Consider the following 21844-nt stretch of genomic DNA (forward strand, 5'->3'; position numbering starts at 1 on the left):
CATCCCCATTTGAGATCTGACAGGTAGACTGATAGGATGGTTTTATTCTAGTCATTGGTGAAGAAGATATTTGTCAATTCTATAACTTGAATTCTTTCTAATATATATGTTGCCTTTTGTTTCATGTCCTATTTATGCTTTATGTTCTATTCATAATCAAACCAGCTTGATGTAGTGGTTAAGAGCTGGATTTGATTCCCTAGTCCTCCACCACCTGTGTTACCTTGGGCCAGTCACAGTCCTGTCAGAACTGTCCTAGCAGCAGTTCTGTCACAAGGCCACCTGCCTCACAGGATGTCTGTTATGGGGAGAGGAAGGGAAGGCGCTTGGAAGCCTGTTTGGGACTCCATTGGGTATTAAAAAGTGCAGTATAAAGATCAACTAGTCTTTGTTTCCATCACTGCTATATAAAGCTATCGGATCTTTGAAAACATCTTGTCAATAATGTCTCTTTAAATATCTTTATGTTTTTTGCTACAAGAGAAGGAATAGTAATAGGCAGAAACTACAGCAAATATATAACAGCTCTTTAAAGTGCTATGGAAGGTATAGTTGTGATATGAACACTTGGAAGATTGGATACAGAGGAAAATAAATGAGTGAGTCAAATTGTTTAGCTTAGCAATGGCCCATTTGGCTAATAACTATAATGTATTGACCCAAACTATAAAGAATTATGCAGTTAGATATTGCAGTTTGTCTGATTTATTGGGCTGGGGACAAAAAGGCAACTTCCACTGAAACATCTATTTTCTGGTAGTGTAACCTTATGGTTGAAGCCAGCTTCCTACAAAGGTTTAAACACTCCCCTCCCAATTTTGTTGGATATTTTTAGGATGATAATTATTAGTATTACATTATTAATAGGATTTAGGAGTATTAGTACTGTGTGAGTTTATTCAGAAGTGCATTAAGATTGGTGGAACTTACCCAAAGTAAACATTCACATTGCAATCTCTGGATTCAGTCCAGGAGACCATTTTAGCAGTGGAGCAATACTTCAATTAGCAGGGGATGTTGATTTATTATGTTTCGGGCTTTGAAATGCAGGTGCTCATTTAATCCTCAGTGCTGTGTCTCGGTTTCCAAGTGAAGAATTTGGGGTTGCCCCCAAAACAGGGAGATGGGCAAGTCCATGGGCAGAGCTTTGAAGTCAATGTTTTGGCAACATATTACAGGAGTTCTGTATCATGTGCACTGTTCTCAAAAGTATGAACATATGAAGCTACCTTATCAGATTCATGTTCCATTAAAGTCAGCATTGTCTACTCAGACCGGTAGCAGCTCTCCAGGGTCACTGCACCTCCAACCTTTTCCTTTTAACTGGAGGTGCTAGAAATTGGACTGTGGACTTTCTGCATGCAAGCAGAGGCTTTGCTAGTGAGTCACAAATATTTCCTCCATGCTAAATCAGCACAGCTGATTGTGAACACCATGGTGTTCCACCTTAGTGCTCCTTGAAGTTTTATTGAGATTTGGAGTGCATTATATTCTATTTACTGTACTGGACTATGTTGTGAACCACCCTGAGCTGTAAGGGAAGGTGGTGTATAAGAATGTAATCTTTAACACTTTGCTCTATTATATATTTGTGATGAAACCCCCCCCCCCCCCGGGGTGGAGAGTGACTGGGTCCTGTCCGGGTCCTGCGCTTGTCTGGATTGGCCTGGCCCCACTGGGAACCGCCCCCAACAGCCCAATCAGACTGTGTCTCCTGGCTTTAACTGCCATGTCCAGCAGCTCCTCTCACTGTGCCTCAGACCGCTGATGGAGGTAGCAGGTGACTGATGAGTGTGCACTCTCCCACTCCCCTTCTGGCCTGCTGTGAAGGAGCCCCTGACTGAGGCAAGGGAGGCGTTTCCGAGAGCAACTCAGAGTAATCTGTGGGGAGAATTGTGCTTTCCTTTGGGGGGGGGGGAGTTTTCTCCTTCTGCCACACAGTTGGCTGACAGAAAAGCCCCTTCTTACTTAAATACTGCTCTGGCCAGCCTCACTGCTGGAGGGAAGATTTAGCCAAGCAACTCTCTGCAGATTTGAGGCCTGCCAAACAGGGTTGTTGTGCAGATGACACTGGATGCTGTTGTGAAGGTTATTTTGCCTCCTGTTTCATCTGCACAACAACCCTGTTGAAATACACACGGCTTAGCTATTTCTTCCCTCCAGCAGTGAGGCCAGCCATAGCAGTATTTTAAGTGAGAAGGGGCTTTTCTGTACCCCCCCTAAAAACAAAAGCACAAGTACCCCCACAGACTCCTTTACGTTGCTCTTGGAAACACCTCCTTTGCCTCAGTCAGGGGCTGTTAGAGGCTCCTTCACAGCATGCCTGAACGTTGGGAGGAGGGAGCACACTCATCAGCAGGCTGAGGCAAAGTGAGGGAAGTTGTTGGATGTGACAGTTAGGCCTGTGCAGCCCTTTCTGCCTGGGGAGGTGATCTTTATACTCTGCAGATGAGCTGTAATCCCAGGAGCTCTCCAGGGCCCACCTGGAGGTTGGCTACCTCTGGTTTGGAAATATTCCTGGAGATTTGGAGGTGGGACTTCAAAATTGTACAATGCCTCAGAGTCTGGCCTTCAAAGCAGCCATTTTTGCCTGAAGAGATAATCATCTTTAACACTTTGCTTTATTATATATTTGTGAAAAGCCCTCCTGGCTGGAGACTATCTGGGCCCTATCTGGGTCCTGCGCGCATCTGGATTGGTCCAGCCCCAGTGGCATCTGTCCCCCACAACCCAATCAGGCTGCATCTCTCGCCCAATCAGGCTGTTTCTCCCTCCCCTAACTGTCACGTCCAACAACTCTGCTGGCTTTGCCTCAGACCGTTGACGAAGGTGGCTGGTGAGTGCTCTCCCTCCCCTGTCCCTTCAGGCCTGCTCTGAAGGAGCCTATAACAGCCCCCACTGAGGCCAGGGAGGCATTTCCTTCCGAGAGCAACGCTAGGAGTATGTGGGGGCACTTGTGCTCTCCTTTCGTGTGGAAAGCTTTCCCCTTCTGCCAAACAGTTGGCTAACAGGAAGGCCACAGAAAAGCCCTTTCTCATTTAAAATACTGCTGTGGCTGGCCTTGCTGCTGGAGGGAAGATTCAGCCATGGAACTCTCTGTAGATTTGAGGCCTACCTCAGAGGGTTGTTGTGCAAATGAAACTGGATTTTGTTGCGGAGGTTGTTTTGCCTCCTGTTTCATCTGCACAATAACCCTGTGCAGTAGGCCTCAAATCTGCAGGGAGTTGCACAGAAGAAATGCACATGGCTTGGTTATTTCTTCCCTCCAGCCTGCACAGGTGATCATTATTATTATAATCTAGAGCAGTGGTTCTCAACCTTCCTAATGCCGCAACCTTTTACAGTTCCTCATGTTGCCTGGAGAATATGGCTGCTTTCTCAGGATGCCAGCCTCCAGGTGAGCCCTGCAGATAGCCTGGAATTACAGCTCATCTCATGAATATAGAGATGAGTTCCCCTGGAGAATAGGGCTCTTTTATCAGATGCCAGCCTCCAGGTGGGGCCTGGGGTTCCCTTGCAATCACAGCTCATCTGCAGGCCACAGAGAGCAGTTCCCCTGGAGAATAGGGCTGCTTTCTTGGGATGCCAGACTCCAGGTGAGGCCTGGAGATCCCCTGGAATTCCAGCTCCTTTCCAGGCAACAGAGAGCAGTTCCTCTGGGGAAAAAGGGCTGCTTTCTCAGTTTGCCTCCTGGAGGGGTCTGGGGATCTCCTGGAACTCCAGCTCCTCTCCAGGCAACAGAAAGCAGTTCCTGTGGGGGAAAGAGCTGCTTTCTTGGGATGCCAGCCTCCTGGTGGCGATTCCCTGAAATCACAGCTCCTCTGCAGGCCACAGAGAGCAGTTCCTGCTGGAGGGCTCATTCAACCTCATACCCTTACAAACTGGACAACCCCTTCCTCTTCCCAATGCCAAGCTCTCTCTATCTTAATCACACTCTTCATTTCTACTTCCCTCTTTCTTTGATATTTCCCCTCCCCCCTCTGCCAGTGCCCATTGTATTAGCTACCACAGGCTTTAATTCTAGTTATAACTATAATCTAGGGCAGTGGTTCTCAACCTTCCTAATGCCACAAACTTTTAATACAGTTCCTCATGTTGTGGTGACCCCTGAACCATAATATTTTTATTGTTGTAATCATTTTGTCTGGTTTTGCCTGGAGAATATGGCTGCTTTCTAGGGATGCCAGCCTCCAGGTGGGTCCTGGGAATCCCCTGGAATTACAGCTCATCTCAAGAACACAGCGATAGGTTCCCCCTGGAGAATAGGGCTCCTTTCTCAGATGCCAGCCTCTAGGTGGGGCCTGGGGAATCCCCTGGAATCACAGTTCCTCTGCAGGCCACAGAGAGCAGTTCCCCTGCATAAAAGGGCTGCTTTCTCAGGATGCCAACCTCTAGGTGGGGCCTGGGGATCCCCTGGAATCCCAGCTGCACTGCAGGCCACAGAGAGCAGTTCCCCTGGAGAAAGTGGCTGCTTTGAGGGGGAGAGGGACTGTATGGCATTGCCCCCACTGAATCCCTCTGTCTTCCCCAGGCTCCGAGCCCCAAATCCCCAAGAGTTCCCCCACCTGGATCTGCCTCCCCTCACTCAGTGCCCTGCCTTCCCCCAGGCCCTCTGCATAAGCTCAGAGGCATCTGCCCAGCTGGAGCAGCTGCAGGACCTTGAAGATGTGTTTAACATGCCTCGGGCCGGCCAGCAGCACCTCCAGGCAGCTACCCAGCATGGCATCCGTGGCAGCCATGGCTCCCTCTTGCCCATGTGCATGTAAGGAAGGAGGAAGGACGCTCAGCTCGCTCCGCCCTCCCTTCTCCACTGCGCTGCCTCCAGCCCTTGCATAAGTGGCCCACAATTTCAAGTGGAATTAGCTTTACAGGAAAGTAGCCAGTGAGACTTTGGGGGAAACTACGTGATCCACTTTTATTAGGCAGCAACTTGGCCTTGCGGACAACAACAGGGACTGCAGTTGCCACCAGTAGGCTTCAGGCTTCAGAAGGGCTGACATCACCAGATAAGCAACCAAGGGTTGTCTTGGGCTACATGCATTCCTTTGAAAGGAATGCATGAGAGGGGGAGAGCTTTCCCTTCAGGCTAACTGCCTGGAGATGAGCTGTACTTTCAAGGGATTCTCAGATCCCACCTGGAGACTGGCATTTCTAAACTTCAGCCCATTTCTAGTTCTCTCAGACCTCTCACAGCACCACATCTCTCATAGGTCGTCTATTGTGGGGAGACTCCTTTGGCTAGTAAACAGTAGGGTACAAAAATCCAGCTCTTCTTCTAAATGGCAACAGTGAAAGAAGCATGTGGACACATAACATACCAACAGTAAAAAAAAATTGAGACAGAAGGAGTAGGGCGGACACCTGTGTACTGTGACTATCCCATGTGGATTAGGATAGGGGAACATTTCAGTGTCTTTGGCCTAATTCACACAAGAAGGGAAATTAGGTTGAATGCAGACTGGGAGGCATTGGCTGCCATGTGATCTCCAGTCTGATTTTCTCATCACATTTCTGAAGACATGCCTCTTGAAAGCTCAACCTTAACCACTATGCTACAATTCCCAAAGGTCAGTCCTCTTGCACATCAAAGTATTTGATGGTGCACTCAAGGAACATTCTAAACCACAGGTTCTTGACACCCATCTCTCGAAACCCATACCCTCATTTGTCACCACACCACCACACCCCCCCCAGCACACATACTCAACCTTATGCCCTTACTAACTGGACAACCCCTCCCCTTCTTCTTCCTAATGCGAAGCTCTATCTTAATCACACTCTTCCTTCCTTTCTTCCTCCCTCTCTCTTTGCTATTTGCTATTCCCCCCCTCCCCCCTGCTAGCGCCCATTGTATCAGCTACAGTGGGCTTTAATTCTAGTAAATATATAAACATGAATAAACATGAATAAATCTTTGGTCCATAAGAAAGGAACCTAATTAAAGTATTAATTTATTAGAGAAAACTCTAATAAAACTTCATCTGATATGCCGGTTGATCCATTGTTTTGATGTTACGCTTGATGACTAAACTGGTTTTGGCTGGCAACTGCATTATTAATTCTTTTTCTTTGAATTTTTTCATAGATCGGTAGAAGTTTTTTCTTTGCCCTTGAGATCCTGGAGGACATCTCGGTGAGTGTTTTCCTGCCATTCTAACAGGGAGGCAGGACTTAAATTTTACTTCCTGTCCTGTGCCGCAGAAGACACCCTGCTCCAGTCTTTTTCCTGCCTTGCAGGAAATGACAGGGCTGACGAACCTCTCCTGCTAGGTAAGTAGTTTTTTCCTTATTGTTGGTCAGAGTTGTTACCTAGTTATCTTATATTTACATTAGGTTAAGTAGTTGAACAGTTTCTTCTTTTTAAAAAATGTTTAATTGATATAGTCGGTTAAGGTTACAGTTTCCCACAAGGAACGAAGCTTAGTGGTGCTCGCCATTTTAGGCAAGCAGGTTTAAAGAAAACAGAAAAAGCTGAACACTCCGCATGCTGAGTCGAGAGGAACATTTGGAAGGATTCTCATCCAATGATCCTTCAGTTCCTTCATGCCGACTTCCCTTGCGGATGCGGCTTACAGTGGTCCATTCCGAGCTGTCAGTGCCACAGGGGCATGAGTGGCGATGGGTTTTTGGATGCACTGCCCACTAAGAAGCCTCGTGGCTCAGACCAGGCTACCAGCGCAACTCAGAAAGAGGTGCCAACGGCTCGTCGGATAAGTAGTGAAAATTTTCTTTATGATGAGCGCAGGTCCTAGTCTGGGGCAGAGGAGTTCAGTGGTCCCAGTTTACCACCTGTTTTCTTCGGCCTTTTGAGAGCAGCCATGGGGGAGAAGATAGAACAATATGTTAGGGAGAAGGGGAAAACAAGCCCTTCTAGGTCTAGGGTTCCCTCCTGGCACACAAAGGTTGCTGAAAAGAAGCTCAGGGTCAGCCCTAATAGATCTCATTCCTCGGAGAAGCAGGACTTGGAGTTATTGAGGTCTAAGGATGACAGCCTTTTTGACTGATAAAGAAGTGGAGCCTATAAACATTTCAGACCAGATTGAGCATTTTTTTCAAAGGGGAAGACCTGCATTACATGTTAACTATGGTACTGTGGGTGCTATCTTTGAATGAGTCTGTCCCTGAGGATGAGCAGCCTGACGCAAAAATGAAGCCTTGAGGGCCCAAGGGAAAAGGGAATATTTACCAAAGACTGGCCGTTCTCAGGAAGTTTTTCTCTTACCTGAGGTGTTTGAAAGTAAAATTAGAGCTGAATGGAAGAGACCATGAGTAAATAAGCAGATGCCCTCTTTCATTAAAAAGCTGTATGCCTTACTACATTATGGGGAGTCTCCTACAGATTCAGTTGATTGATGCTCCTGTGGTTGCCCTACAATCAGGTGGTCTTGTCTCAGAGAATGGGGAGGGAAACCTGTGGGATGCCATGGATAAGAAAGCAGAGACCGCCACATGCTTCACTGATCAAACGGTAGCTATGATGACCAAAGCTTCGGAGGCTTCCATCATGAATAGGATCAGAATAGCCTGGTGTAGAAAATTGTTGGAACTCATACCCGAGCAAGATAGAATCATAGAATCATAGAGTTGAAAGGGGCCATACAAGACATCTAGTCCAACAGCCTGCTCAACGCAGGATCAGACCAAAGCATCCTCAAGCATGCAAGAAAAGTGTGTATCCAACCTTTGCTTGAAGACTGCCAGTGAGGGGGAGCTCACCACCTCCTATGGCAGCCTATTCCACTGCTGAACTACTCTGACTGTGAAAAGGTGGTCAAGCCATTCCTAATTTAAAGTTTTATTTACATGCAGAGGTGGTTTCAAAGTGGGTACCAACAGAGCTTGATCAGGGAGGAGCAGAGGTCCTTTGATTTATTATCTCATTTACTGATTGCACATCAAACAGGGTTGCAGTATTGCATCCTTTAACACCAGCCATGATCCCTTTTGCTGCTTGTCTAATCCTCAAAGTAATCTGTTGGACTACATCACTAGCATGCCAGAGTGGGCATAGAGCTAGTACAACAGAACTGGCCAGTAGTAATATCATGCAGCATTTACCACTAAAACTTTGGAGTGGATTATTTAGTTTGTGTTTTTAATGTGCTACCAAATCCACCTGCTTTGGTTAAGATGCTTGCCCATAGCTGTTCCCTAGTGTATGTTTGCCTCCCGTGATGATCTGTCTGTGTAAGATCTTGGTTTGTAACATTGCATTCAATAGCTAGTGCCCCCTTTCTAAGCACCTAATCAATTTATCTGGGAACTTGTGTGAAGGTAATGGCTACTACAGTGTTGTGCTTTGGCTAGAGATGCTAGGGTATTTCACATAGTCAAAAAAGGGTGGGTGCCTTCTTTCCTTTTTACCCTCTTCCACAGGATTCTCATGAAAATACAGCATATGAGGGCATGTATGGTGCCTTCAGCTCTTTGTATAAAAATAAGGTATTGAAACAGGATTGTATTAAGACTGCCCAATGAGATGCAAGGTGCAGAAGCCTTAAACTTTAGTCTGGTTTGGAGGGGCATGAGTTGTTGCGTGCACCTTTTTAGTGATGTATCAGCTTTAGTTCAGATGCTCACTATCAGGGCAAAACAAAACAAGGTGAACTTTGAAATTCCAGGTATCAAGTTATCTGCAGGCTGCTGTGTCTCTAGCAAGATCACTTTGGTTGGCTACAGGCAAGCGGGCAGTGTAAAATGTTGTTTTTGCAAGACTGGAAGCTGAAAGACTTAGACATACAGGAATGTGTAGATAAAGATGGCTTGCCTCTCTGGAAAGGAGTGGTAAAAATTAAAGGTGGTGCACTTGATTATAAAGATGAGTTCTTCAGCAGGACTGGGAAATTTCTTGCCATTGTGGTATTCAACATGGCCTGGGATCAGGAGTTAATTCTGGGACTGGGACTTCTGAACCTAATAAGGCCTGTCTCCCAAGATAAGAAAGGGTCTCAAGGCCCTGTTTCTATTATTTTAATATTTTTTGACACCTGGGACAGTAACCTTCCTAAAGCACTCTGTGCTGCCTCCTGGGTTGAGACCAGGACCCCGGCCTTCTCATCCAAGTCAGATTGTTTTTGTCTTCTCGAAGAGCCAACATTTCAGTCCATGACACTTGTATATTTTCCTTATGATTCTTAGTGTATTCAGTATCAAAAATGCTAGAAAAGATGGTAGCCATAGTTTAAGCATCCGCAACTATTGCAGGAGGGGGAGAAAAGGATTGTGGGATGGAGAAAGAAGGAAAAGGATGAGAAGGAAAGGTAGTGAGCAAGTTGGAAAGGTCTTGTTGGCAGTGCATTGCAAATAATGCCCTGACCTGGATTGTCCAGGCAAGCCTGAACCTGTCAGATCTTGGAAGCTAAACAGGGTTGACCTGTATTTGTATGGGAGGCTGGTGTATGGGAGGGCTTCAAGGATTTGGATGGAGTTCCTCCAAAGCAGCAGTCCCCAACCTTCTTGTAGTCAGGGACCGTCTCCGAGGGTGGGAGAGAGCAGGCGGCCCGGCCACAGCAGTTGCACGTAAATGCGCACGCACAGTTGCCGCACATGCACGTTTTTGCCACTAGGTGGCATTAACCCGCATGCGCAGAATAGCCGCACATGTGCGTTTTTGCCAGCAGGGGGCGCAAACATGCATGCGTGGCGGCTCTGCGCGTTTGTGTCGCTGGCGTGCCAGCGGCTGCGCCTGCCTCTTCCCCCCTCTCGCTGCGGGGGGGGAAGGCAGGCGCGGCCGCTGGCGGACTGGTACTATGGCCTTAGTGGCCCGGTACCGGGGTGCGGACCAGGGGTTGAAAACCCCTGCTCCAAAGAACATTTCAGGTTGTGACGCAGAGGCAGGCAATGGCAAAAGACCTACAAACATTTCTTGCCTGGCTTCCAGACAATTCTCAAGTCTTGTGGCTATACCACACATGTCATACCCTAAATATATAAATATAAATACATAAATCGCAAATGATAAACATTGTGAAGAGACTTCTCTCAGCAGCATAGACACAAAAACACACATACTTTCCAATATGGCTGACTAGCAATAATAATTGGAATATGCTTACTATTTATATACTGTTGTCAAGATTTCCACATTTCCAAGGCTTGGGAAGTGGCAAGTGGTTCTGTCATGCCCTCGCGGCTGGAGACAGAGGCTGCGCCTGCAGCGCTGCTGCCCTCAGAGCATGTGGCTGAAGAAGAGGCTCTTAGGGACAATGAGGGCAATCAAAGCCCTAACTCGGATTCACAGACACCTTGCCCTTCGCACTGGCTTCACCCCCATCAGTGGCAGCACCCCACCCCAGCCAGGACAGCTCACTGGAACATACTGGCAGTGCAACTTGATAGCTTCCCGCAGGAGCGCCTGGTTCATTGCACGCTGTTAAGTCAGATGGGGCCCAGGTTAGGTTGCTCCAGCAGAGATTGAGTCTCCAGGCGCAGTTGTTCAACTCATGCACGAGGCTGCACTTTTGGAAAGCTGAAACAGCCCTTTGGCATAGGTGCAACTTGCGCATTAAACCCTTCAGTCGCTTCAGCTCCGTTTCCTGACCCGCCCCTGCTTCAGCGAAGTTCTTCCTGACTGACCTCCGGTTTCCTGGCTTCTACTTACAGCTTCTTGGACTACAGCTCTGGTATTGGAACTTTGTTTTGGCTTTGGACTCTGTTTCCCCGGTTCCTGACTTCAGCTTGTTACTCGGCCACTCTCGGCTCCGCCTTGGACTCTGATCGGTTAGTGCTAGGACCCAGACTGGACAATGGTTTTGATATCGGCTTGCAATTTGGGTCTTGGCTTACGGGCCGAGGGTCAAGATTGCCATCAGGTAGGGCAACACAGGTTCCCTGAGCAATCCAGATCTGACTGTATGAACAGGTCAGTTTTTCAGTGTTTGTCTTACATTGCATCATGTATGTATGTGACTACCATTGGAGTAACTTTACAATAGGAGAGTTTACAATAGGAGAGAAAGTTACAATAGGAGAGAAAACATCAGGCCGCCGGCAACTTACTTGTGGAGTCCCACAAGGAGCGGTCCTCTCTCCTATCCTATTCAACATCTTCATGCGCCCTCTCGCACAGCTGGTACGGATGTTTGGGCTGGGTTGCCATCAATATGCAGATGACACCCAGCTCTTCCTCCTGATGGATGGCCGCCCTGACTCTCCCCCAGAAGCATTAGCCAGCTGCCTGGAAGCAGTGACGAGATGGCTCAAGCAGAGTTGTCTGAAGCTCAATCCTCCAAAGACGGAGGTCCTGTGGCTAGGTAGGAAGGGCCCATGCGAGGAAGCGCGCCTGCCTACCCTGGATGGCGTGCAGCTCTCTACGGCTCACTCTGCCAGGAACCTAGGCGTGATTCTGGACGCCTCCCTGACAATGGAGGCCCAGATCACAAAGGTAGCGCGGCTGGCATTCTACCATCTCCGCCAAGCCAAACTACTAGCGCCCTACCTGGCCCCGGAACACCTAGCCACAGTGATCCATGCGACGGTCACCTCTAGACTGGACTTTTGTAACTCGCTCTACGCAGGCCTGCCCTTAGCCCTGACCCGGAAACTACAACTAGTTCAAAATGCAGCAGCCAGGATCCTCACGGCAACACCGTGGAGGTCCCATATCTGGCCTATTCTCCATCAGCTGCAATGGTTACCAGTTGAATTCCGGATCAGACTAAAGGTTCTGGTAATTACCTTCAAGGCCATACGCGGTCAGGGCCCAGTGTACCTGAGGGACCGCCTCCCCGCCTATGCCCCCAAAAGAGCTCTGCGCTCTACTGCCTCCAATCAGCTAAGGATCCCTGGCCCTAAAGAAGTCCGTCTGGTCTCGACCAGGGCCAGAGCATTCTCTGTTCTGGCCCCTACCTGGTGGAACGAGCTCCCAGAGGAGATCAGGGCCCTGACGGAGCTTAAACAGTTCCGCAGGGCCTGCAAAAAGGAGCTCCTCCACCAGGCATTTGGCCGAGACCAGACGTAATCAATCAGTGACCAAGGGCCCCTGCTCCCCCCCACCCCCCCCTCAGAATTCAATCAATAAGCCACCCCCCTCAGAATCCCATCAACAAGCCCTGGACCTGTTTGTGTTATGATTGTTTATTGTTATACTGTGTTGTGTTTGGTTGCAATTGTTGGTTATTGGTGTACATGTTCTACAGACTGTTTTATGTATGGTTCTCTGTTATAATGTAAACCGCCCTGAGCCTCCGGGGAGGGCGGTATAAAAGTATGATAAATAAAATAATAAAAAAAAATAACTTGTCTTAGCAAAAATATTCAGAGCTGTAAAAATGTATATGGGCCTGACAGATTTTAAACTTGTTTATGTCTAATTGATTAAAGTTGCGATAGGTCAAACTACGTTCCTGCTAGCCAGGTTCCTGAAATAGATTTAATGCTTTTAAAAAGGACTTCATTGGCAAGCTTCCATATTTAAAATTATTTGGTTAAATACATTTTATTAAATTTGAGATGAATTATTGGAAAATTAATGTGTATACCCATACATTGCAGCTGACTTGTGTCGACCCCATCAAGGGAATTTCAAGCAGAGATTTTTTTTCCTTGGTGATCTCCCTTCCAAGTACTGGCCCAGCTTAGCTTCCTAGATCTGATGAGAATGACTTGCACTATGACCCCCTTCCCTACTGGGAAATTAATGGAAATTATTATTTAACAAATGAGCATGATTCTGATTTTTCATGTAATGAAATCAAATGATCTTACTGTTATGATGCATTCACTGTACTGTACTATGAATCATCAGTGTAAACCATGTTGAGCCACAGAGGTGGGTGGTTTAGAAATGTAATTAAATAAATAAATCTGTTCAAGCTTACCCATTGAGATAATGTGGTAAGTGGGACAAGAACCAGAATTTCAAATAATCCCTGGACATTGGTTGTAACATGAATATGAAAAGACATAGCCACCACAATTTTATGTCACACCATTTAATGTTTTTGCGTACAAATATATTTTACATTGATGATATATACATAAACATTTCACTTATGGTATTCAGAAAGAATTCTTTGAAAAAAGAAATGCTGCAGTCTGTTTGACGCAATTGTCATGATTGTACATTTACCACACATACTTGAGCCTAACAATGCAGGAACCGAGCCATCTCCTTGAAAACGTATCACGACTGGTTTCAAAGGCATCAATTGTCAAATAATGTGATTTTTCTTTGTATAAAGCAATTTGACATTCCAGTCCCTGTTGATTTGGTAAATAATATGCTTTACTAAATGCTAACTTCTTTAGATGAGCCTTTGCAGGAGTTTCTTTTCCTTTCATTCTCTCTCACACATACACACCCATACAAACAGAATTCTAGAATTTAAATGTTATTTCCAGAGGAATGGAACAAGATTAGAGAGGTTCTCATTTTCCACTTCTTTGCACTGTGGATACTTGTAGAAGCATGAAAATTGCTTTGTATAAGGGTCATTTGGGATGGATTTCATGTAAGTTAATTAAGTAAATATAGGACAAGATGGTGATCTACCTTCAAAACAGCCAAGTTTGTTCTTTTGTGTGCAGTGGCCTAATTAGACATTAGAGTCTGTATCATATGCGACACACAGAGGACCTTGCAGAGTGGGCATTTCCCACTTCTCTCTTACACTGGGCTCCTGACTCCAGTTTATTGATGGGAAGCAGCAGACCACAAGGAACACAAAGGAGCAGAGTGGTGTTTTAGAGTGGGAAGCAGCACATTTCAAAAATTGCTGACACTTCTTCTGAAAATAGAATTGCACATGGTTTTTCAGAACTGTAAAACTGGATGTAAACCAGTGATAGGGTTACCACCTCTACATTGTGAAATGCCTGAATTTTTGGTGGTGGAATTTGGACAGTACAAAGTTTGGGGAAGGGAGGGGGAGCTTAAAAGGGATGTTGTGCTGTAGAGTCCTATCTCTGAATATGCCATTTTCTCTAGGGAATGCATATGTGTAGTCTGGAGATCGGTTATAATTCCCCGGTAATTTTAGGACTCACCCGGGGGTTGCTAACTGTCACGTCTATGCATGTTCTACCTTCAGCTGAGCTCCCAGAGGGCACTCTGGAGGCTATAACTGACTCAAGTTCACTGCCTGAGCCAAACACTTGCCTAGCACCGGCTGGAGACTGCCAGCAAATATTGTGTTGAGGATTGGAGGCCAGCCCAGTACTCTGGATGACAAGGAACCTGGTCTCAGCGAGTCTTCCACCCAGCTTTATCTGCCAGCACCACTGAGGCCTGGAGGAAAGGCCCCATTTCTGAGGACTTGCCGGAGTGGGAGCGATGGCAATGGTTTGCATATTTGACACCTGTCACAAGATCAGCTCAGCTGTCAACATGCTGTCAGTCCTGATGGGATCCAGCTCATTCCTCAGATGAGGATTAGGCCCAGCTGCAGGTCCTCTGACTGAAGGCTATTCCACCCTGCCTTGGTGTACTTCAGGAGAGCCTTGAGGCAAAGTCCTCCATCAGCGCAATGTGTATGTTTCCTGCCTGTCTTCCTAGATGCTAGGTGTTCCAGTTCACTTCTGAAAAGCTCTGCTCAATTGACTCTTGGTTCCTGACTTTGGCTTTGACTCCTTGACTTTGTTCCTGGTTCCTGATTTCGGCTTGTCTTGACTTTGTTCCTGGCTCATGATCTTGTCTTGACTCTGTTCCTGGCTCTTTACTCCAGTATAGCTTTTGATTCTACTTCCTGGCTTCTTGACCATGGTATGGCTTTGACATTCTCTGGAAAATGACTTTGGCTCAGCTTTGACTCAGCTCTCTGCCGCATTCTCCTTGGTGAACTGCCTCCCTCAGCTTTAGACTCCTTAAACTGGACTTTGAACTGGTCTCTTGTTGTGGTCTCAGCTTCCCAGTGAAGTGTGTAATTAACTGGCAACTAGTGTGTGGCCGTGCAGTGCTGCACAGTAAGTCTACTAGTGATCAGATCTCCAAATAGCTATTAAACTCAGATGAGAGCTGTGTAGGGAACTGATTTAAAAGCCATTTGCTGCCTTTCATATTCACTGTTCAAAATCCATGAGGCCATCCATACACAAAACATACTTTTTGTGACCCCATGGGAGGAAAACCAGACCTTGGACCCTTTTTCTTGTCCTTCAGTCTTTCCAGGACTAATAAGTGTGTGAGAATGGCACTGGTGTAATCATGAAGGGTAGAAGGGTTAAACCCCTTTCTCACTGGTATTGTGGCTTTCGTCTAAGCCAAGGCCCTGCAAAACTGCTATGTCTTTTAAAAAAATGCTGAGTATTCTGCACGACCCACCAGTGAGCTGTCTATTTAGGCTCTAATCTTTGTAAGGTCTAAGATTGAAAAATGCGTATAAGACGACCCCCCCAACATTTCCACTCAAAATACAGTACTATGGGCCACTATGGGCAGCTATGTCTATCCCAACTGAAGTGCACCCGGCGTATAAGACGACTTGGAGGCATGTTTTTCAGGGGGGAAAAGTAGTCTTATACGCCAGCAAATACTGTACATTGAAATGTTCCCATCACAGACCAGAAAACTTTCTCAAACTGCATGAGAAAAAATGCTTAAGCAATATCAGCACTCCATAAATGGGAAATTATCATGGGCTTAGATAAACAGTATGTGCTTCAGTTAAAAGGATCTCAAGTAGCAAGATTAGGTAAGACCTTGGAAAGAGACTTTGGTTGGGAACTGCTTTTAGAGGAGACAATTTCAGGGAAGAGTATACATTGCAGGAAAAAAAACCCTAAATTGGCATAAATAGTTGTTAACACAAAACTTCATGTAGGCACATATGTGCCATCGAGTTGCAGTGGACTTCTGGTGGATCCAAGTGAGAGGCTTTCAAGCGCAGATGAGAAGATGAATTGGTTTGCTTTCTTCTGCAGAGTCTACACATTAAAGCAACAACCCTGTAGAGTTTCCAAGATCTGATGAGCTTGGGTTATACCATGCTGTCTTCTCTCCAAGCACAGACCATTTCAGTATGTATGATGGTAAAATGAGGAGGCATTTTGATAGTTCTTCAACCCTTAATGAGATTCAGTTTTTTGGGGGAGGGGTATGCAATGTCTCAAGCGCTACCGTGTTTCCCTTAAAATAAGACAGTGTCTTATACTAATTTTAGGTTTAAAAAACTGCACTAGGCCTTATTTTTGGGTAGGTCTTATATTTATTGACATCCCCCCCAAAAGTTACATTTATTCCAGTCCCTCCCCCCAGAACCCCATTAAATTGTACCTTAAGTGCAGGGCACAGCTTCTGACAAGCCTGGGGATTCTGGGATTGTAAGTGGAGCTGACAGAGGCTGAGCGAACAGGGGCAGGACTCTGCAGTGTGTATCGCTGCCAGCGGGGAGGTGAGTGGCACAGCAGCACAGCGTACATGTGTGCTGGAGATTTGAATGTCGGCTGGTCCGGCGCCCTGTATGACCGTGAACACCCCTACAAGAACACCCCTAAGGCCAGCCCTGGCTCTAAGGACCAATTAGAGATAGGTCTTATTTTCGGGGGAGGGCTTATACTAGCGGTGCATGACAAATTACCACTAGGTCTTACTTTTGGAATAGGTCTTATTTTTGGGGAAACAGGGTAGGTGTTTTTATTCTTTTTCCTTTTTCTGTGCTGAAAATATCCCACATTGTTTCCTGCTGTATGTTGAGGACTATTCTGATAACAATTGAGATTCTTAAGAAATAATTTTGTAATCAGTTCTTATTGTCATTATGCAGCTGGGTACACTCATCTTCCTCTTTCTCTCTTTCTCCCTCTTTCATTCACATGCACATGGACATTGTGACATCTTTTCAAATAAATTGTGTCCTTTCACTTTTGGAAAGAGTCTCTCCTTCTTTGCTTGCTTCTTTGAACTTTTTGAACACTTTGGTGCCTTGCTTGATCTAATAAAGCTGAGTGGTTAAACAACAGGTTGCTAATTTCATTTATTTTATAGCTTTGCTTAAGTATCTCTACAAGTTGAAGTCAGAGAGTTTTCCCCTTCCCACAGAGGTAGGTTTTCTTATCTACATTTCTGCCTCTTACATAGGAGAGCATGCAATGTTTTAAAGATGAGAAGGGACTGCACATTGAGTCCTGAGAAGTGAGCTTAAGGCAGCTGTCTTTTACTATCATGTAACTCTCCTGTACGTTCTTTTGTCCATTCTGTTTTCAGAAAGGGTCATGGATTTGGTCTCTGTGTAGCTATTTATACAAATGTATACAAATGTCTGTGTTTTGTTAAAAACAAACACTGAACTTATAAAAAGAAGGACTTCATACATATCAGCATTAGGTGGCAACAGCTTTTTCAGTTCTAGCATCCTATGGTCAGCTTCATACCTGTGTTCTCATTAATAAATTAATTATTTGAACCTGGTTTGTCGGGGCTTGTGGGACATGTACACAGAATATAATTGGCATATGTGTTGGTGTTCAAATTTCCTGTGTTGGTATTCAAATTATCTGTGAAGCCAGAGTGGCATTTCCTCATGTAACAAGGATAGCTATGACTGAAACCAGTGATCTTAGAATCAAAGATGTCTAGAGTTATCAGCTCTGGGTTGGAAAATACCTGGTGATTTGGGGGCAAGACCCTGAGGAGGCTGGAAAAGGACCTGAGTGGAGTCTAATGAAATAGAGTTCACATTCCAAGGAGGCCATTTTCTCCAGGTGAACTGATCTCTGTTGTCTGGGAATTAATTGTACTAACTGGAGGCTGGCAAACCTGAAGGTGCCCCCAAAGTAATGTCAATTATATTAAATATATTGATGATTTAACACAACAGAAAGCTATGTAGAAACCAATGCACGTGCCACCATGTAGAAGTTGTTTAATGTGACGTTACATATCCCATGGTGGTTTTTGTTTGTTTGTTTTACTTTATTTCAAGTATTTGTGGATACGATCATGTTATAATGCTTGAGCGCCAGCTTAGTGTATTGATTAAGAATGGTGGCCTCTAATCTGGAAAACTGTGTTTGATTCCCCATTCTTCCACATATGCTTGGTGATTTTGGACCAGTCACAGTTTTTCTCAGAGCTCTCTCAGTCTCATCACAGGATGGTTATTATGAGGAGAGGGAGGACAGGTGATTGTAAGCTGCTTTGAGACTCCTTGGGGTAGTAAACAACAGGATACAAAAAAATAGCGGTGCTTCTGTTTCCACCACCTCCTCCTCAGAAATGGTTGATGCTGAGACCAAGGCCATTTTTGGTCCAGGCCTGGTGGAATGCTCTCCCTGAAGAGTTCAGGGACCTGTTAATCCTAGGACTTTTCCATGGAGTGTGCAAGACATCTGTTCTGCCTTGCCTACGGTTGACAATCCTGGAAACCTGACCTTCTTGCTGAAAGCATTAGTCCGAATATCAACTAATCCATGTTCCTCCTAATCACTCCTCTGTTTTCAGAAGAAGTGGCTTAGATGAACTGCTTTAATCTAACTCTGAATTATTTCTTTAATGGTCAATATTTATATTGAATTATTATTGTTTGTTTGTATGTTGTTACCTGCCCTGAGCCCTTGGGGAAGGGCAGGCTATAAAAATATTATTATTATTTGGTGTACTTTTCTCGTGAGTTTTCTGGCAGGTTCTTCGAAGATCTGTTCTCAAATACTGGATTCACAGCTTTGTACTATATGCAATCTGAGCTTCTGGCTTTCAGGGAATGCCGCTGGCCCAGTTTCCTCCTTTCTACACATTCCCTTCAAGGCAGCCAGTGGAGGAAGTACCCCCTGCTTAGAAAGAGTTCATGGTGGACTTTGAGAAACAAGCTGGCTGAAAGGTTCAGTATGATCTGTCTTAGAGGAGTGGAGCTGCTGCCCTTTACTCTGATTAATTTATTAACCGTTTGAACAGTGTGCCAGTTCAGAATATCCTGGGTCTTGGCTTCTGCTTGGTTTACCCTTGTGCTTTGTTTCCGTCCTGGACTGCCTTCTGGATTTCCAGCTTCTGGCTTGACCCAGACTATGTTTCTGCTATGCCCAATGGACTTGTCATCTATGTCCGACCCTCTGGTTATCTGACCCTCGGTTTGACTTTGGACTCTTTCTTGCTGCTGGACCTGAAATCTGCTTATGTGCCTAACATTTCCAGAGGTATCTGCCAGGCTATGTTAGAATCAGAATTGGACTAGATGGGCTCTTGCATTGGTCCAGCAAGACAATTTCTTATGTTTTTCTACCATTAGTTGCACAATGTATAGAAAATGTAAGGGCAGTGGCATCAACAGCTTCATACTGTACAACTCTTGTAACTGAAAACATCACGGCTGAGTTTTGACTCTTTTATGTGGTGCTCCCAGAGCTGTTTCTGTGTTAACTCCTATCTGTGAAATAAATTTATGTTTTCCATTTTGTGTCAGTGTCCCCTTTTCCAGGAGAGATCCAGAAAAGTCTACATTAGGCCAGATAATTGCCGGATTGAACCGTTACCATCCATTGATGTCCCTATGGCACACCTTGAGGGGATTAGTTGTTGTGGGGTGGGAAGTTTTGCTGCCAGGATTTGTGTAATATTTTAATGATTGTTTTATGTGGGGTTTTATTCTGTAACCCGCTGCAAGACGGTTCGCCGATAGGGGGCAGCAAATCCAGTAATAATACATAATGCCAAACATTGTTTATTTTAACTATAGTTAATCTGTGAAAACTTGCTTTGTTTTAGAAATGCTTATAAAAATCCTGGTTTGTCTTGATAAATATAGACTTAATTTGTTCATCTCTCTTTTGTCCTTTCTAGCAGGTTCAGTTAGAGCAAGGGCAGCCATAAGGGAATGAGCCAGGATTAAGCCAGAGTGTCTACATCTGTAGGTCATGAAACCATAGTTGAGATTATCATCAATGAATAATAAATCAACTTTAGTACAACAGTTTTATATTCTAGCTATATCTTAACTAATCATAGTACTTTGGCTCAAAACAAAATAATGGTTCATTTGAAGTATTATTAATTTGTAGAACGTAACTTTGGCTGATAAATGCTCATTCAAATTGAGTTTACTTTCACAAATGCTGACTTCAACACATTTAACAGAATAGTTAATAAAATTGGGACACAACGAGTTAAAATGTTGCAAATGTAAATTAACAGGAAACAATGCAAATGGGTTTAAACAATAACAAAAAAGGAAATAAATATCTCAAAATGAACAGGAATGCACTATGCAGAGAAGCAGCAGGGCCATATCCAGTAGATTTATAACATTTATTTTAAATAAGCTGATTACAAACATTGTTTTGCTGATATACTAGGAAAAAATAAAATGCCACTTCAGGAGGGATGCTAGCCTCCAGGGGGGACCTGGGATCCACTGGAATTCTATCTTGTTTTCAGACAATATAGATCAGCCCCTCTGGAGCAAATGGATGCCTCTATGGCATTGTAAATACTGAGGTCCCTATCCCATCCTCAAATCCACGGGAATGTCCCAATCTAGAGCTGGCAACCTTCCCCCTATCCCCAGCTGATGATCAGGGGGAACTAGGTAACCCTGCCCTTCAGCGTTTTCTCATCCATTGCATCGCACACTTGTTTTTGCTTTTATAATCTCTACCTTAAAGGTGAGTAGGAAATAAAGTTTGGTCCTCTGGAAATGTGGTTGACCACAGGAATGGGGCAGACATGAAGGGGTTAAAGAGAAGGAAAGGCATGGATGAGAAAAAGTAATGTTAATTAATCTAAATTAAGAAATCAGATTAAAGAAATCAAAAATGTAAGGACCTAATTATTCAAATTCTCTGCATACAAAATTAAAATCAGAAATTATATGAAAAAATCTCTTTATTACAAATTTATTAAAAATATATTTAGGCCTAAATGAGTTCCTCAAAAAAGAATAAAATTCAGTATTCTCAAATAAAATTATTCAGTATTCTCAATGATTGGCTTAGTTGTTAAGAGCAGCGGTCTCTAATCTGGAAAATTGGGTTTGATTCCCCACTCGCCTACATAAAGTCAGCTTGGGTGACTTTGGGCCGGTCACAATTATTTCAGAGTTCCCTCTGCCTTGACTACTTCACAGGATGTCTATTGTGGGGAAAGAAAGGGTAGTCAATTGTAAGTCTCTTTAAGACTCCTTCAGGTCGTAAAAAGCAGCTCTTCAGATAAAGAGCATATGTGACCATATGCGTTTTGGCTAAATGATCTTTAAGTGGTCAATTGTACAAATTACCCATTACACAGTGCTATGCAGTGGAATTGCATGTTAACTTTTCATCCAGCCTCAGATATGATGATATGACAGAACCTAAACGGTTCTGCAGGGCCTGCAAAGGGGAGCTCCTCTATCAGGCATTTGGTTGAGGTTGACCCAAACCATCGCTTCCAAGTGGCCCCCAAACCCCTCCTACTACTATGACTGCTACCAATCTACCTAACCCACTGGGTCCCAGTAGGAGTTGAGCTGAGGCTCTTTTACAGTTCCATCATTCTCTAGTTATCATGTTAAGGTTATTGTTATAATGTTATTGCTGTTAACCCATGTTGTTACCATATGTTATCTGTATCTTTTTCCTGTTTCCTGTAAACCGCCCTGAGCCTCTGGGAAGGGCGGTATATAAATATAAATAATTAAATAAAAATGTTGGTCTATCCACATGCTTATCCATACAGATGTTGCCTGGTCTAGCTTAGGAAGTGAGCATGTTGCAAAACTCACGTATGATTTAGTTCTGTTTCCATTCTGAGTAACTATTCAGTGAGTTAGACTGCAACTTATAAAAGTGTCACTGAAATAGTACTTTGAATTAGCCAAAGGTACACCATCAAGAATTGAGGCTTTTGAACTGTGGTGCTGGAGAAGACTCTTGCGAGTCCCGGACTGCAAGGCGAACAAACCGGTCAGTTCTAGAGGAGATCAGCCCTGACTGCTCCTTA

General features: G+C 44.8%; 1 protein-coding gene across 4 annotated transcripts in view; it reads left to right on the forward strand.

The window, feature by feature from the left end:
• Positions 1–21844, forward strand: part of LOC143840394 (uncharacterized) — a 52618-nt gene that overhangs the window by 3976 nt on the left and 26798 nt on the right. For 2 of the 4 annotated variants that reach the window (XR_013232168.1, XR_013232166.1), the window contains exons 4-6: positions 6086–6133; positions 6238–6270; positions 10603–11633. Coding sequence is in view for 1 of the 4 variants with exons in the window: in XM_077343875.1 (XP_077199990.1) it covers positions 6086–6133; positions 10603–10716 (162 nt within the window). In the remaining 3 variants the exon portion in view is untranslated. Of the gene's footprint in view, positions 1–6085; positions 6134–6237; positions 6271–10602; positions 11634–14030; positions 15309–21844 lie in introns of those variants that run through there. The other 2 variants (XR_013232167.1, XM_077343875.1) reach the window with 2 other exon arrangements.

The sequence above is a fragment of the Paroedura picta genome, chromosome 6 (assembly GCF_049243985.1).
Source record: "Paroedura picta isolate Pp20150507F chromosome 6, Ppicta_v3.0, whole genome shotgun sequence".
NCBI lineage: Eukaryota > Metazoa > Chordata > Lepidosauria > Squamata > Gekkonidae > Paroedura > Paroedura picta.